This window comes from Azolla caroliniana, unplaced genomic scaffold (assembly GCF_043228905.1).
Source record: "Azolla caroliniana isolate FFs.n. ecotype wild unplaced genomic scaffold, voAzoCaro1.0.p SCAF_6, whole genome shotgun sequence".
In the NCBI taxonomy this organism is placed as follows: Eukaryota; Viridiplantae; Streptophyta; class Polypodiopsida; order Salviniales; family Salviniaceae; genus Azolla; species Azolla caroliniana.
The window spans coordinates 20,464,645-20,482,145 of NW_028230441.1; the positions used below are offsets into that span (position 1 = coordinate 20,464,645).

Consider the following 17,501-nt stretch of genomic DNA (forward strand, 5'->3'; position numbering starts at 1 on the left):
GTTTGGTTTATCTTGGGTCATTTCAAACTGATAAAGGAAGCTCTAGCCTGAACAGTCGAACCGTTAAAAAGTGGTTTAAAAGCTCTGTTCAGGCTTGAGCTGAGCCGTTGTTGACTCTTAGTTGTGGTTGTGGTTGTGCTTAGGAATCAACAAAGGTTCTGTTTCGGCATAACCGGTTTGGCCTTGTCCAAACCAAACAAGTTCCTAAACCCGTTAAGGCTTAACCGATTTGACCAAACCGGTTTGTGAACTGGATTGGACAAAACACTTAGCTTTAATTGGTTTGGCCCCGATCATGTTCGGTACAGCTCGAGCCTTGACAAAGTGAGCTCAAACCGGTTTACGAAGCTGAAGCCTGAGCCGGGCCGAAACGAACCGCCAACTGTTGAACGGGGTTCGGTTTATAGGCTTCAAACGAGCCGTTCCCCTCTCGTAGTTATGGGAGTGGGATAAGGAGGAGGAGGCCAGTTTTGTAAATTCCCCTAAAAGTAATTCTCTGTCTCTGTCTCCGTCTCTGTACACAGTTCCTCTAAATTCCTTCACTGCAGAACTAGGGTTTTCTTCTCCACAGAGCTAGGGTTTTCTTCGAGCTAGGGTTTTCTGCAGAGCTAGGGCTCTTTGTTTTTCTGTTCTTCTTTCTCCTCTTTCGACAAGGGCATCCTCCGCAACCACCCTCTTCCCCCCCCGCCCCCCCATGGCCGGAAACGATGGCGCTGTTGCTGATACCGAACGAATCTCACCCTCCTCCTGTTCCGCCAAAGAAGGCCCTGTTCTGAGCTTGTTGAGCAAACGCTTGCGTGCTCTGAAGAAGAAATACAACAAGATTGTGCAGATCGAGGAGAGCAAGTTGCAGGGTAAGAACATTAATAAGGAGCAAGAAGACGTTTTGAAGCTCAAGCCCTCTGTTGCTGCCCTCATTGATGAGTATGAGAAGCTGAGAGAGCCGTTGTCCGTGGCTGTGAAAGAGGAGCTTTTTGAGCACGAGAAAGAACTCAAAGAAGCAGAAGAAACGGAAGTGAAAGAAGAAGAAAAGGAAATCAAAGAAGCCTCTTTGAATGAGGAGAAAATCATAGAAGGAGGTGAAGTAGGCGAAGAGAAAGACGTTTCTGGTATTCTCGATCAGCAGGTTTCACGGCAGGAGACGTCGGATGTTTCTGAAAATGGTACCGGACTCCCGGAGTCTTCAGAAAGTTCCGGAAATGGTGTCAGAAATGAGGTTGCAGATATTTTGACATTTCTGTATTTTGCACAACTTTTTGATGTGAGAGCACATGGGGAGGCCTCTTCTTTGATATGGACTAAGGTTCACGAGAGAAGTTCTTGCCTTTCTTATGACTTTGTTACTGAGGATTCACCAAGCCCGTTGCTTGAAACTGATCTGGATGATTTGGCCCTCTTTGGTTCATTGCTTACCTCTAGAGCTCCCAATGCAACTATTTCACACAAAGATGCTCTTGGATTGTGTATCAATCATGCCAATAATTGGGTTCGAAATTCAGACTCTGCTATAAGAGAAGATCTTGGTGTAACCTGTATCCTTTTATACTGATGTTGATGTGGTAATATGTCACAAGTTGAAAATGAACTATGGATTGTAATCCATGTTATGGCAGGATTTGGCATCGATGTCTTTTCAATAGTTGACATCATAGGTGCCACATTGATAAATGTTTGAAAGGAAAAAACAATGAACTATGTCTCCAAACCCTAATGAAGTATTAAAGATTATACGTTTATAGTATTTGTGGACACGTTTCCTTAACATTGATGGCAGATTCCCATTTGAGAGAGAGATTGAACAGAGTTCTATCGTCTGAGTACTTTACCATGATTCCAGAACTAAAGACTGTTGATCAACAAGTTGCTGCAGCTGCTGTAGTGTCAGGAGCAGAGCAATATGCATCAGAGTTTTTGATTCATGGAGCTTCAAGCGGAGAGGTTGTACCAGAAGTTGCAGCTTTTTTATCATCCCAGGTAACATATACATATTATGCTTTCTGCTATACGAAGAAAATTTCCAGTTATTCCTGGAAGTAGGTCAGGCTGATTGGAGATTCAACTTTGTGTAAATGCTAGAATGATCTAATGAAATAGAATTTCTAAGAACTTCTGAATTAAGACTGTTTAGTGGCAGAGTATTTCAATGACATTATTTGCATAATACATTGTAGTTCATAAATTTGGGTTTCACCCATACTAAAAAAGGGTTTCACAGATATTATACTTCGATTATGTCATAATTGTTTTGCAGTTTAGAATCTCAGGTTTTGAATATCATTCTAGATAGTTGCATCCGTCCTTGAAAATGTTCAGTTCACTATGGGTTTTAAACCAACGAGAAGAATTTTAGATAGCAGTTTTCACTTGCCATCACCTGCCAGGGATAAGAACTATGATTCCACTTATTATAACATGAAACATAGTTTGAGCACATCCTATACTAAGTGCTTGAGTTGGAAATACTCGAATAACTGATTAAGAATTCTTTTTAACCCATGGCTGTATGTGCCACAACAAACAAATAGTGAAATAATAATGTGAATAAACTTCTAGGTTCTGATTTAGATAGCTTTTCCCCTTTTCATGAGATATTAGGGTTAACAATGATGATTCCTCTATACATGACATGCAATGTAGTTTGAACACATCCTATATTTAATGCTTGAGTTGGAGAGTCTACTAGAATACTGACTGAGAAACGTTTTCTACCCATGTCTGTATTTCCCATAGTAAACATTATTAATAGTGAAACAGTAATCTCAGTAAACATGTAGGAATGCATACCTAACGCAACGATGACATGGGATACAGGTTGCGTAATCTTGATAATCTGAATGGTATAGAACTGAGACTAAAGAATTTTTTTGACAAAAGTTATGGGTTGTATAACTGTGACAGGGTCAAGGAGCAGGTCAACAGCAGTTGCATTCTCAAAGTCTAGAGTATATGCATCAAACCACCACTGTTGATGTCGCTTCAAACACGTTTAGAACTCACTTTTCCATTGATCAGTCGGAAACAAGAATTGGGGATCAGATTATAAAGGTATGAAGGACTTTTGTATCTGATGCTAAAAACTGTCATGTGTCTAGGATTCATTGTTCTTCACATCTGAGCAGATTGGATCTCATGAAATTCTTGAGAGTGGACCATCTTCAGAAGAAATTCTACCAGAGCAAAGTGCTCCATCGGTTGATTTCAGAAATCGAGAGGAGACAAAGGACCCAAAAGAGAAACAAGAATCAAATATTCCCAATGTTGATGTAGGAACCCGGGGCTATCAGGGTCCTAAGGGCAATGGGAGGGGCTATAATTATGGAGCAAGTGGTAGGGGAAGAGGCTATGTAAATGGGCGTGGTAGTCGTGGTGGTTATGGAAATGGCCGTGGTGGACAACACTATGATCAAGGAGGATATCATCCGAGAAATAACTATTATGCAAGAGGGGGAGGTCGAGGTTCAAGGGGTGGGAATTCTTTCAATGGATATCCTAATGGTCAGAATACAGGAGAAACCACAAAAAATATACCTGCTTGATTGTCTGGCATTTGAAACTGTGTATTGAATGCTGCATGGAATAGTACATTCCACCATTTTTGCAACAACAATTTGATCAGATGCTCTTGAAAAAGCTTTTTCTTTGAGCTGAGTATGCCTAATTGACCATCGAATTTATACACGGACCTCTTTTTTTATTCAGTGCACTCAGGGTCATTTTTCTAGAGAGCATTCAAGCCCTTGTTGATATTAATTGATGGCCTCCAGTAATGTGATCTGAACTGATATTCAACATTGTTGGTTATGGTTCACCATGCGTGCTCATAATTTGTCATCAGAGAGTAAAATAGCAGAAATGATTAAGTGTCCTCATTTTATTACACCAATAATAATCTAGTTCTCCTGTTTTTTATAGTGTACAAATCACCATTTGATTGCCTTATTGTAGTGATGTATGTATCTGACTGAATCTGATTATTCGTGTCAATGTTTGGATCTTATCAGACATTGTCAGTGGGATAGAAAGATGTGAAGGTTCATATTCATTACTTCTGCTGAAGGACTTAGAGAGAACTCGTATAAGACTCAAGGACTTACCTAAAATCTTGAACTTTGATAGTACAGAAAACCTAGTACTTAGGATTAATTCCTAGTATTGTAAAATATGGAAATGCAAAGCACCTATCATCTATAGGGGCTTATTTAATCCTGTGGATCTGAGAGTAATTGCAGAACAACTCTTATGGCAAGAATAATTTAAAGGCTTTTTGGGTTGAGGAGATCTATTCTTTAAAAATGTTGGGTCCTTCAATTGGTTAATATCTGTTGGTATCTGGTTCAGTCTGAAGAAAATGTATACTTTTGTATGATAATAGAATTGAGTGCAAGAGATTTTTGAGAATATGTATATTTTGGGAATTCAGTCTCTGCAGGTGATGAATTATAAAGCCTTTGTTTGCAATACTGTGGATAGCACAGATATCCATAAGTATGTCTTTAAGCACCTGTGATGATGCATTGGGAAGCTTGTAGCATTAAAATGATTATTAAGATTCAGTATTGACTATAGCGTAAGTAGAAATTGGTATGTGAATCGAAATGCCAATCTATGGTGCACAGAATTTTGAGATATTCCGATTATGAGGGATATCTTTTCCACTTCAACACACCAGCACATAATTGTCTAGATTTCCATGCCCATCTAGTATTATTTCATGACGCAACCAGAATTGTTATAGCTTGTATTAGACATGAGCAAATGATAATGATCTCTATGTATGATGAATTACAACTCCAAAGATGTGTGATACATGGGTCTCAAGTCCAATATTTTGAAAGGAATATAGAGATGAAAAAGCATTTTACAGTGAAGTCAGGAGGCAGAAGAGTTATATTGAATACAAGAACAGCTAGCTGTCACTAAACACATTAATCGAACACTTGGCATCATAAGCATTATAAAAAATGCTGAAATAAATGTTTACACACATTAATTATATTGCACAAGCTACGCCAAACTACAAGGCAAGGCAATCTCCTTCTTCGAAATTGCTTTGTGTCGCAACATCCGAAGTAAAACCCAAATCCCATTAAGAATAGCGAAATAGGCCAGTCAGCCACTGATATTTTGGTCCAGGGCTAGAATTACAATTAAGGAGTCTCCAAGGAGACTTTCAATGGGTCAAGATTATGGATAAAAAACGAGAATATCCCAAAATTTTTCCCAAAGGGCCACCCAAGAAGAGTTTGGCTTTACAACAAATTGATTTGATGATCTCTACTAGTCCCCTCCAATATCCAATCTGATATCATTAGGCCTTAGACTTCATAAGCAGCTTCAATTCTGATGATTCAATCAAGCATCACCATGCCAATGCACATAATGAAGGGTGTGATGGGTTCCGTGCTTTATGCCTTCTTCATTTATGTGATTCTCTCCTCCTCAATGCAGGCTTAATTTATGCCTTCATTTACTATTACAAGATCTTCAGTATTTTTGTAGAGCTGGTAATTTATCGGAGACTGGACTCCTTCAAATTTTAATTCTATGGAGACCAGCAACCTAATTTGTTGTAATATCCTCCATGGGAGTAGTTAATAGGAACAGGGAGTAAAATCTTGCTTAGTAGGCACACATCATATCCATGGAAACTAACCTAGCAATCATTATTCTGTAAATTGTTTTATTTTTAGCCAAGATCAAATTCACTATATAGTGATGATGATAATAAAATTCGTATCCCAAGTTTTGGGTCTCCAGCCTCCCACGGATTGAATTACGACAAGATTTAAATAGAAGCTGGAAGAATGGCGATTTGTATATATATTTGGTGGAATGGGGGTGTGCTCCAGAAAATAACATGTCAGGATCCATGTACATATTTCGACCAGTATCATACTTTTGTTTAATCATAAGTAAAATTATACACTAATTTGTTACAAGCTGTCAATAATATATAATTTGCTCCCCTTGTATCATCAAATCAAATCTTCCGTTGTTGCTGCTTATAACTATATTTTAGATGTTGCATTAAAACATGGTGTCAGACCTCAAATTGTAACACATTTCACAAATTACGTTCTTGCAAAAAGCTGCTGCAGCAGTGCAAACTCTAAGTTTATGTTAAATTTGCAAGCGAGAATGGGTGAAACAAGTCTTTCCACATATTGGTACAATTGTGGTTTGCTCGAGCATAAAAGGAGATTTTTTGTTGGACACAAATAAGTGCAAACATACACACAACGAATCATTCAACGCGCAAACTTGGTAGTGTAAGATGCATGGTGAAGCTTAGGCACAACCAAACCAATAACTCGGCCAACTTTGATGCAATGTTTGTTATTAATGTAATCTTGTGTTGAAAATTTTAAAAGGTTTCCAAGAAGCATAGTCTTCTTAATTGTGCTTCAGTCCAAGACAAATGATAAAAATATATGGAGGCCTGAAATGCCTATTAACAAGTGTGCCACATGGCATGATGGGCCATGAATCTATAATTTGGGCATGATAGGTCACATTGTTTACAAAGAAGTAAATTAGGCACCTACAAAGGTATATGTTGCTATAGTTGGATAACTTTTATATGGACTTAGAACAATTACCTAGGATTTTTTTTAAAGAAAAAGATACTTCCCATTAGTTAGGTAGAGTGTCTTGACACTCCAATATGTATAACAGAATGTAATCGTAGACATTCAACAATTCTATCTACCACATTACCCTAGTATGTGTTTATCATCTTACAATATGTGTGCATCTTCCTGTTACTTGTAAAATTTCAAGATAATACCATGTACCTTTGTAAAGAATTGGGGGTGATTCTATGTAGTGGAAGGTGTATGTATGTGTGTGTGTGAGAGAGAGAGGGCGAGGGAGAGAAAACACGGAGTATATAGAGAAATAGTAAAAACTGTATTAGCAAGAAAAATAAAACAACCAACAATTACAAAGAGGAGGAGAAGGTGCTTATGTAGTCACCTTACCTTCTCTCTATGTTCTCTCACTACAACCACCACATGGAAAAGAGGTGGAGACTTAACTACCTACTAAATACATGTCATAGGACTTAACTTCTATGACACTTAGTTTATTATACAAGGAGGTGGGATGTTCATACACTTGGGTATTCCAAAGGTGTGTTCCCACACTAGGGAAGTTGACTTTGATTCTCAACACGCCCCTTCAAATGCAACTTCCGGTCACTGAATAGTTGGTTCAGACTGGTCTTCGGGTCGGCTTTGAGTCGGCTCTGGCTTCGTTCGTATGACTCTTGGCCCATTCCTTACTCTATACTCCCCCTTAAGCTCGGCTGGTTGGCGGTCGAGAGACCTAGGTTCGTTGTGAACTGCCATAGCTTGTCGCCTCCTAGGGCCTTCGTGAAGATGTTAGACGTTTGCAGATTTATACTAATGTGTTGTAGGTTGACATCTCCGACTAGGACACACTCTCAGATGTACTGATAGTGCATCTCAACGTGTTTGGTCCAAGTATGGAAAACTGGGTTGGGGGCAAGGTTTATACTACTCATATTGTCGCAGTAGAGGAGAACCAGATTCTAAGTGATGGGAACACCCAAATCCTTTAAGATTCTCTTCAGCCACATAGCTTCGCATGCGGCAATTGCCATGCCCCTATATTCGGCCTCTATGCTCGACAGTGCGATTGTTGACTGCTTCTTACTACTCCACGATATGGCTCCGCTATCGAGGGAGAAGATTAATCCTGATGTTGATCGTCTATCGGCTTTGTAGCTTGCCCAATTGGCATTAGTGTACATACCCTTCGAGACGAATCAGTGTGACCAATTTGTTGAGGATGCTGAAATCCATCGTCCCACTTACACAATGTAACACTCGCTTAGCACAGTCCAGGTGAATGTTTCGTGGTGTCTGCATAAATTGGCTAAGGAGGCCGACTGTGTAGCTGAGGTCAGGCCGAGTAATGGCAAGATAGATAAGGTTTCTGACTAGTTGTCGGTAATGAGTCGGCTCACAATCTTCTATGCCGGAATTAACATCTAGCTTTATATTTCGATCGAGAGGGGTAGCGATGGGCTTACACTTTGTCATCCCAAACTTGAAGAGCAGAAATTGAGGATATAGTGTTGTTGGGAGATCAGGATGCCGTAAGGAGTCCATATTACTTCTATACATAGAAAGTAATGTAGCTCCTTCATGTCTTTCATTTCGAATCGGCTAGAGAGAAGCTTCTTAATATGATCGAAATCTGCTAGTATATGCTCTAAGACTCCTCCAATGACCAAGTCCTCCATATATATGATGATGTATAGTTGTCCTCTAGAGTCGCTCCGGATGAATAAGGAATTGTCGGACTTGGACATTTTGAAGCCGATTTGGTGAAGATATTGGGTTATCTTCGAATGCCATGCTCTAGGTGCCTACTTGAGACCGTAGAGAGGCTTTTTGAGTCGATAGATAGTAGTCGGATGCGTACTCGACTTGAATCTGGGTGGTTGTACCATGTACACTTCCTCATCTAATTCACCTTGGAGAAAGGCATTCTTGACGTCCATCTGATGGAGCTGTGACCCTTTTGCTGCTGCAAGCGTGATGACGGTTTGGATGGTAGTCATGTTTGCCACTGGGGCAAAGGTCTCTTCATAATCGACCCTGTGTGTTTGCGCATATACCCTTTTGCCACAAGCCGAGCCTTATACCGATTGATGGTGCCGTCGGTATTGTGCTTCACCTTGTATATCCACCGACATCTGATTACCTTCTGGTGGGGTGAAGAGGGGATGAGTCCCCATGTCTCGTTTTTGGAGGTGTTTACATCTCCTCATTCATCGCTTCGACCCATCGCGGGTCCTTAGCGGCTTCAAAAAATTTCCGGCTCCTGAACTGTCGCCACCGTCATCATGAAGGCATAATGATATACCATGTAGTTGTTGTAGCTGAATCGACTGACCACATTCTTCTCTCGGGTGGACCAACAAAGTTGTTCACATGTCTTCATGGAAACTTTATGGGCTCCTGGTGTCATCATGATAGGAACATCTAATCCACCATACTCACTGTCGAGTGAGTGAGCCGATTCGTTTCCATTTGAGTCTTTGTACTCTAGCATTTTGGCCTTTCCTTTATCCGATTTTAGACTTGGCCGCGACATGATGTGGTCGCTCGGTGGTTCCTGTGGTCCACTCAATCTAGTTGAGATTGGACTCTCCTCTACTGTGAGCCTTAATCGATCCTCCTCTTCCAAGTCTATTTCGATTGGATCAGATGGAGCTGAGTTGATTATGTACCAGGATGTCGATTTGTCAAATACGACATCCCTACTCACACATACCTTCCTAGTAGAGGGGTTGAAGCACTTATACACCTTTTGTTCGAGCGAGTACTATCAGAACCAAGAATAAAAGATAAGAGTGATGGAAGAAGGATATAAGAGAACATGAGAAGAAAGGAATGAAATGCTAAGAGAAGAATGAGTGTATTAAGATAGAGAAAGAAAGAGAATGGATACAAGATATGTAATGAGAGGTAAAGATTGGTGTTGATTCAAATTGATTTGAGAATACATGTATGCCCTTATATATAGGTTCCTATAGAATAGCTTAGATATTTCTATAATGTTCTAGAATGTTCTAGGACATTCTAGAACATTTTAGAATGATCTAGAGTTTTTACAATAATCAATGTAATACAAAAAGTAGCTTTTAACCCCTCATATGACAATAAGCTATCTTAATGGTTGAGGTTTTCAATTATGGATTACAAGGTTCGATGTTCTAGTCTGGGTGACACCATAATGGTCATGTGTTCATGACAAGTACCCCACGAGGATACACTTCTTTGATGTTGGATCGAGCTTTTACTGCTTTTCATCGGGAATATGTACGAATGAGATATAGCCGAATATCCTTACGTGGGATAGGTTCGACTTCTTTCCATAGAACTTCTCATGGGGGGTTACATTGTGCACTCCGGATATTGTGCACTGATTCATTAAATAGATGGTGGTGTTTGCTGCTTCAGCCCAATATGATTTCAACAAGTTTTTCTCAATTATCATTGCCCTTGCCACCTTGAGTATATGCCGATTCTTGCATTTGGCTACTCCATTCTGTTGAGGTGTGTGTCGGTTGGTAAACTCCCGCCAAATTCCTTCTTGTCGATGGTATGTTGTGAAGGCCTCATTGAAATACTCTTTGCCTCCGTCCGATCGAAGGCACCGTACATGTTGATTGGTTGCCTTTTCGACTTCGAGTTTAAATTTCTAGAAGTATGAGAACACTTCACTCTTTTGCCTCATAGGGAATACGCAAGTGTGCCTAGAGAAGTCGTCAATAAACGTCATATAATATCGGCAACCATCAAATGTTGTCGTTTGGGCTGGTTCCCATACATTTCAATGTATTACATCCAAGATCCCTTTGCTCACGTTCCTCTCTTTCAGGAACGGTTGTCGATGTTGTTTGCCGAGTTGGCAGGCTTCGCATGCATGGTTGTTTACGTACCCGTATTTAACGTTTAAATACGTATAATACCTCATAATTTGTATAGTACGTACTATACCTCAATGTTGTTTAGTCAAATATCATGTACATCTGTCCAATGCGGTATTTAATGTACATTTGAAAAAACAGGTATAATATGTATTTATAAAAAAATGTAAGTACAACCTCAACAAAAAGCAAAAGAAAAAAAAGATTTTAGTGAAAAAGAAGTAAAAAGAAGGAAGAAAGAAGAACAGAAGAGATGGCGACGACGACTACGAAGAAGAAGAAGAAGAAGAAGAAGAAGAAGAAGAAGAAGAAGAAGAAGAGAGAAAAGAAGAAAAAAACATATCTTGACTCTGAGTGTGATAATCATAGAAGATAGAAGATAGAAGAAGAAGAAGAAGAAGAAGAAGAAGAAGAGAGAAAAGAAGAAAAAAACATATCTTGACTCTGAGTGTGATAATCATAGAAGATAGAAGATAGAAGAAGAAGAAGAAGAGAGAAACCTATCCTAAGTTATAAACATTCTGCCACGATCGTCGTAGTCGGAGTTAGAGGCGTAGTTGGTGAGTTGTCGGCTTGTGAAGGCTGACTCACTCTTCTTCTTCCGACACTCTCCATTGTAATGGCCAAATTTGCCACAATATTTGCACAAGACAGAGTTGTTTTGTTGGATTGGCCTGGCATGATTGCTCCCCCTTCTTCCAAACGTTCCACCTCGCGTGGTTGCGACGTCTTGCTGGTAGTAGAAATTTTGTTTGTGGGGTTGTTCGTGGTTGTGTCGGCCTTGGCCGAATCAGCTCTTCTACCATGACTTTGTCCCCTTCCTCCATCCGAGCTCAAATAGAGCATGTGTCCTTGCACATTGTTCCTCGTTTGAACATGATTTTCTTTGACTAGCAACATATATTGGAGATCGAAGGAGGGAGGATTCTCCCTTGCGAGGAGGATTGACCTTATTGTGTCGAACCTGGATGCTAGGCCACCAAGGCATATCTGCACCATTTCATCGTCGTCAATGTTGACATTGATCGGCCTAAGGGAGTCACACAACTCCTTGATCTTCAAGGTGTAGTTGCCGATTGACATATCCCTTTGTTGGATGTTGTTCAACTCTTGACGGAGTTGAAGCTTTCGTGTGGTCATGTTGGCCACGAATATCTTTTTGAGCTTCCTCCATGCCTCCTTTGGCGTTTTGGCCTCTCGATGTAATCGAGCATGTGATCATGAACGCATGATGCTAGGCAGTACAACACACGGCCTGCAGCCTACTCCCATGTTGGGTAGTCGGCGTGTGTTGGGTTGGGTTGATTTTCCTAAGCTCCTTCGATGTAACCCCAATTGGCTTGGCCGACAAGGTATTGGTGCATCTTGTACTCCCAAGATGCAAACTTGTTTTTGTCGAGTTTCTCGGTAGGAAGAGCGCTTCCTATTTGAGTATTCATCATAACTAATTTGTTTGACTTAAATACCTACTAAATATGTGTCATGGGACTTAACTTCTATGACACTTAGTTTATGTTACAAGGAGGTGGGATGTTCACACACTTGGGTATTCCAAAGGTGTGTTCCCACACTAGGGAAGTTGACTTTGATTCTCAACAACCTTCCTTGTTGGGCTACCGAAATAACCATTTTGGCGTGGTGTAACACCACTTTGGCACGCCATGTACATAGTCCACCAAGGGCAATTCTAATCATGATCGTTCAAAGGAAAGTCTCGCAACGTCCACCGTGTCTGAAGATCCTTCCAACTCTTCATATCGAGTTTGTATATTCGTTGTCAGATCATAGTACATACCATAGAGCAACGATTTTCTCCTTTGGTCGACTTTATTCTCCTGAGAGACATACATTCCATCTGAATTTCCAGATGTTCCATAGCTTGATAGAGGCTATGGTGGGCCAGATGTCACACAACCTATTTGAACACCAAATCTGCATTTCCTTGGTTGGTTGTATAGTGCATTTATTTCTCTGCACACAAAACGCCTTCAATCTAGCTAGGTCTCCCGATATATCCAACCTTTCTTCTCCAATATCTGAAGAAAATAATAAGCAAAATAAAGTAAAATAAATTATTATGTAGTTCTTATTTAGTTCCTATGAAATCGGTTTCCTTCATGAGAAGGAAACCGTATGTCTATTTGTGGTGGCCTTATAAAGCCACCACCACCAACGTTTGTATGTATGGCATTATACTAATAATAAAGCTTCTTTCTGTTTTCTCTTATCTCTCTCTCTCTCTCTCTCTCTCTTCTTTCTATCTCTCTTTCTCTTTCATTGTCTACATGGTATCAGAGCCTATGCCTATGCCTTTCAAAATTACAAAATACATGCCCTTATCATAAGTTAAGTTTCATGCCCATACAAAAAAAAAAAAACTATATATTCATAGTGTCCAAGATCGTCAAATAACGAACGACAATTTGTGTTTGCCGTGCGCTGATCCGGACAGCCCTCTGCAATAATGGCACAATCTATGTCGTTGTCGCAACTCAACATGCGAAAGTTCACGATCGAGAAATTGTCGGACACAAATTACCGAATTTGGAAGGCAAGATTAGAATTACTTTTTAAATATAATAAAGTATGGGAGATAATTTCAGGATCGTCGACAAAACCCGAAAAAGGCGAAGAGCTTGAAGAATTTGAAGAAAAAGACTTGTGTGCAAGAATGGAAATTCTAATGCACGTAAGTGATGGCACCGGAGAAACATTACGAAAAATGGAGACCGCTCAAGAAATGTGGAAGCACTTACAAACTATCTACGAACCAAAGAATGACGCCCAACAAGCACATACACTCCAAGCTCTTGTTAATTACAAGATGATTGACGAACAACCGGTTGGTGATTTTCTATTAATGTGGCAAAAGAAATTAGATGATGTGTTAACCTCTGGATTGGAAATCCATGATAAATTACAAAAGATTCTCCTTCTTGGTGCTCTTCCTCACTCGTGGTCCACTTTCCGAACCACCCAAAACTCTATAAATTGCCCAACGCTAATTGATCTTCTTGCAAACATTAGACAGGAGGAAACAATGCGTTCACAAAGGTCCTCAAATTCAACAAGTGTGGCAATGGTAGCATACAAGAACAAGAGGTTCACCCAAAGAGGAGAAAGCTCGAAGCCGTGGCTAAAGAAAGATCAAAATACAAAACAAGGAGGAATGTGGTTCAACAATACTTATTGCAAGATATGCAAACATACAAATCATGCAACAAAAGATTGCCGGGCAAAGACAAATTTCAAGAATCATCAACCATGGAGGCGTGTACAAGCCCATATTGTTGAAGAAGAGATGGATGATGAAAAAGCCATGGGAGGTGGACATCGAAATGGTGACACGTATGACGATGTTCTACAAGCGTTCATTGCCGAATCACTTTCCGCCACGATTCCAAATCCAAGTAATGCAAATGACATGTGGTATCTCGACACTGGTGCTACTAACCACTTAACTAATAGAAAAGATTGGTTAAGTAATTATAAGGAAGTTGAACCTCCTATCATTGTAAGATTTGAAAATAATGGAACTAAACAACCTATTGGCAAGGGTGATATTACTTTTGAAGTCACAAGAGGAAGACATTTCACAATCAATGAAGTTCTCTATGTCCCGGGCATCACCAAACATTTGCTATCGGTTAGCCAAGCAACGGCAAATGGTACAATAATTGAATTTCATCCTAACCATGCTATTATTAAACATAAAGCCTCAAATGGAGAACTTATTAGAACATGTTGTAAACGAGAAGGAGGCTTATACCCCATAAAATGTATTCCTACATCTCTTATTTTAGAAGCACATCATACTACCCCAATACAATCCTCCATATCTTTAACCAATCTTCATTCTCCTTCTTCTCTTTGGCATTTTCGTCTAGGTCATATGCATTTCAATGCTCTAAAAACACTACAATGTAATAATCTAGTCCATGGTTTGCCAAAAGAACCTTTCAAGCCTATCTCTTTGTGTGAAAGTTGTATCTTTGGGAAAATGCCCCTACAACCCTTCCCAAAGCATAGATCTAGAGCCACTACCTCTCTTGCATTAGTACATAGTGATCTATGTGGTCCTTTTCCAACCCCTTCTCTTAGTGGAGCCAAATATTTCATTAGCTTTATCGATGACTTTAGTCGATTTACAATCTTGCATTTTCTCAAGTACAAGAGTCAAGCTTATCAAGCATTCAAAGAATACAAGGCTCGAGTCGAAGTGCAAACATCATCAAAGATTAAAAGTCTTCAAACCGATGGTGGTGGTGAGTATGTGTCTCATGAGTTTCAAAGTTTATATCAAAATGAAGGCATACATCATAGAATATCAACACCACACACCACAACAAAATGGTGTATCCGAAAGGAAGAATAGATCACTTCTCAATATGGCTCGAAGTATGTTACAATTTGCTCACTTATCGCCTCAATTTTGGGAGGAAGCGGTTGGCACCGCTTGCTATATTCAAAATCGAGGATTTCATAGGTCTTTGGGGCTCCAAACCCCTTATGAATTATGGCATGGTCACAAACCTAACTTAAGTAATCTTCGTATTTTTGGTTGTGATGCTTATGCTCTTGTGCCAAATGTTCAAAGAAATAAGCTAGATCCAAGGGCTACAAAATCAATCTTCATCGGATATGGAGAAGCTTCGGGATACAAGGCGTACAAGCTCTTCGATCCACAAAAACAAAGAATATTCTTTAGTCGTAGTGTGATATTCCAAGAAAATGGACCTTCTACAAAGGTTTCTTCTTCACTATCTTTTAATCTACCTCCCTTATTACCTACCCCTAATTACTTACAACCATATTCCTCAACCATCTCTAATACTAATAGCTCTCATATTGAAGGAGCCAACATTGGCTCATCCTCTACTTCCACAATTTGTGTTGCTCTTCCATCTATTCACAAGGCCAAGAACAATCCTACTCAACCAACTAATTCTTCTTCTCATCCTCCCTCATTCCAAACTCTAGATGATTCTCTTCCTCATACTCCTTTAAATACACACTATTTAACCCCCACTAATAATACAAATAATGTTATCTTCTCCACTCCCTCTCCTAATCCTTCATTCCAAGTGTCATCACCAACTTCTCCACCAAACTCTCCACCTCCAAAGTATAGATCTCTAAGTAGTATTTATGAACAACTTGATCAAATGGAAGCACATTTCGTTGACTTGGACCATGAAGCTTATATTCAAGAAGAAGATATTCCAACCCTTGGTGATGACACAAATCTATCGGCCAAAGATGCACTTTCCGGACCGGATTCTATCAAATGGAGAAAGGCTATGGAAGAAGAAATGAAGGCTTTACTTAAAAATGGTACGTGGACCCTCGTTGAGCCTCCAAAGGATCGACAAATAATTGGTTCTAAATGGGTCTTACGCATAAAGCGAGATAGTAATGGCAATCCAATTCGCTTCAAGGCTCGTGTAGTTGCTCGAGGATTCTCTCAAGTACGAGGTATTGATTTTCAAGATACATTTAGTCCAACGCTAAAAATATGTGGTTTTCGAATGCTCGTTTCTCTTGCCGCACAACATGATCTCGAATTGCATCATTTGGATGTACAAACAGCTTTTCTTCATGGAGATTTAGATAAAGAACTTTATCTACAACAACCACAATTTTTTGAAGATCCAAGTCATCCAACACATGTTTGTCGACTTCGTAAATCTATTTACGGTCTTAAGCAATCTCCACGCATATGGTATCACAAACTACACTCTTTTCTCATAAAAGTTGGATATCATCGTCTAAACAATGAGCCAAATATCTATGTTAGAAAAGCCAAATCCAATTTTGTTATCATAGGTGTCTATGTTGATGATTTGCCTTTGATCTCTAACTCTAAATCTTATCTAGCTATTGCAAAGAAGGAACTTGCATATGTTTTTCCTATTATCGATTTAGGCCCTATGACCCATTTTCTAGGCATCAAAATAACTCAAGATAGAACAAATCATACTATCTCATTATCACAATCAAATTATGTTAATTCTATCCTCCAAAGATTTGATATGCTCCATAGTAAGCCTATTAGTGCTCCTCTTACCTCTCCATGTAAACTTTCAAATGATGATTCTCCTAAAAATGAACGAGAAATTTCCGAAATGAAGGATGTACCCTATAAGCAAATCCTTGGATGTATAAGATATCTAGTAAGTTGCACACGTCCCGATATTTGCTTTGCCGCCGGTTTTCTTTCTCGTTTCATGGCTAATCCAGGACCAAAGCATTGGATCGCGCTCAAAAGATTACTTCGATACTTGAAGCATACTCAACATTATGCGTTGACTTACTCCGCTACACAATCCGAGTCAACCACACTTGTGCAAGGATGGACAAACCCCTCTAGCCAACTAATTGGTTGGTCAGACTCGGACTGGGGGGGAGATGTGGACGATCGCAAGTCAACGGGTGGATATGTTTACACACTAGCTGGCGGTGCAATTTCGTGGAAGTCAAAGAAACAAACTACCGTAGCATTGTCATCCACCGAAGTGGAATATGTTGCCGTGGCTTTAGCGGCTAAAGAAGGCATATGGATTAAAGCTATGCTCGATGAATTTAAATTATTTACTATTCCACCAGTGACTTTATTTTGTGATAATCAATCTTGCATCAAGTTAGCCAACAATCCGAAGATGAGCGACAATATCCGTCATGTGGACTTGAAGCATCACTTTCTTCGTGATCTCATTGAAACGAAGAAGATAGAGTTAAAGTTTGCTCCCACTCATCAAATGTGGGCTGATTTTCTAACGAAGCCTCTTCAACATTCTAAGCACATTATTTGTTGCAAGCAAGTTGGATTAATTAATGTAATCGAAGATAAAGATGAAAACCTACACTTCTAGAAAATTTTGCTTAGGGGGGAGTGAAGAAAATAATAAGCAAAATAAAGTAAAATAAATTATTATGTAGTTCTTATTTAGTTCCTATGAAATCGGTTTCCTTCATGAGAAGGAAACCGTATGTCTATTTGTGGTGGCCTTATAAAGCCACCACCACCAACGTTTGT

General features: G+C 39.6%; 1 protein-coding gene across 2 annotated transcripts; it reads left to right on the top strand.

Annotated features, from left to right (window-relative positions):
* Positions 1 to 661: 661 nt before the first annotated feature.
* Positions 662 to 4,120, top strand: LOC147863290 (uncharacterized). Of its 2 annotated transcripts, none has more exons than XM_087321350.1 (4): positions 662 to 1,532; positions 1,775 to 1,974; positions 2,899 to 3,045; positions 4,002 to 4,120. In XM_087321350.1, exons 1-4 carry the CDS (start codon positions 695 to 697, stop codon positions 4,017 to 4,019), a joined length of 1,203 nt encoding a protein of 400 aa, XP_087177476.1. In that variant the 5' UTR covers positions 662 to 694; the 3' UTR covers positions 4,020 to 4,120. The 2 variants fall into 2 exon arrangements, with proteins under 2 accessions (XP_087177476.1, XP_087177474.1); XM_087321348.1 differs by lacking the exon at positions 4,002 to 4,120 and adding an exon at positions 3,120 to 3,787 and having other exon boundaries at positions 663 to 1,532.
* The last annotated feature ends 13,381 nt before the right edge of the window (positions 4,121 to 17,501 follow it).

Bases quoted from the DNA above. Each gene is read 5' to 3' on its own strand.
- LOC147863290 (XM_087321348.1), top strand. From the start codon at position 695: ATGGCCGGAAACGATGGCGCTGTTGCTGATACCGAACGAATCTCACCC. The intron at 1,975-2,898 runs GTAACATATACA...TAACTGTGACAG, and splicing joins CAGCTTTTTTATCATCCCAG to GGTCAAGGAGCAGGTCAACA. The intron at 3,046-3,119 runs GTATGAAGGACT...ACATCTGAGCAG, and splicing joins TTGGGGATCAGATTATAAAG to ATTGGATCTCATGAAATTCT.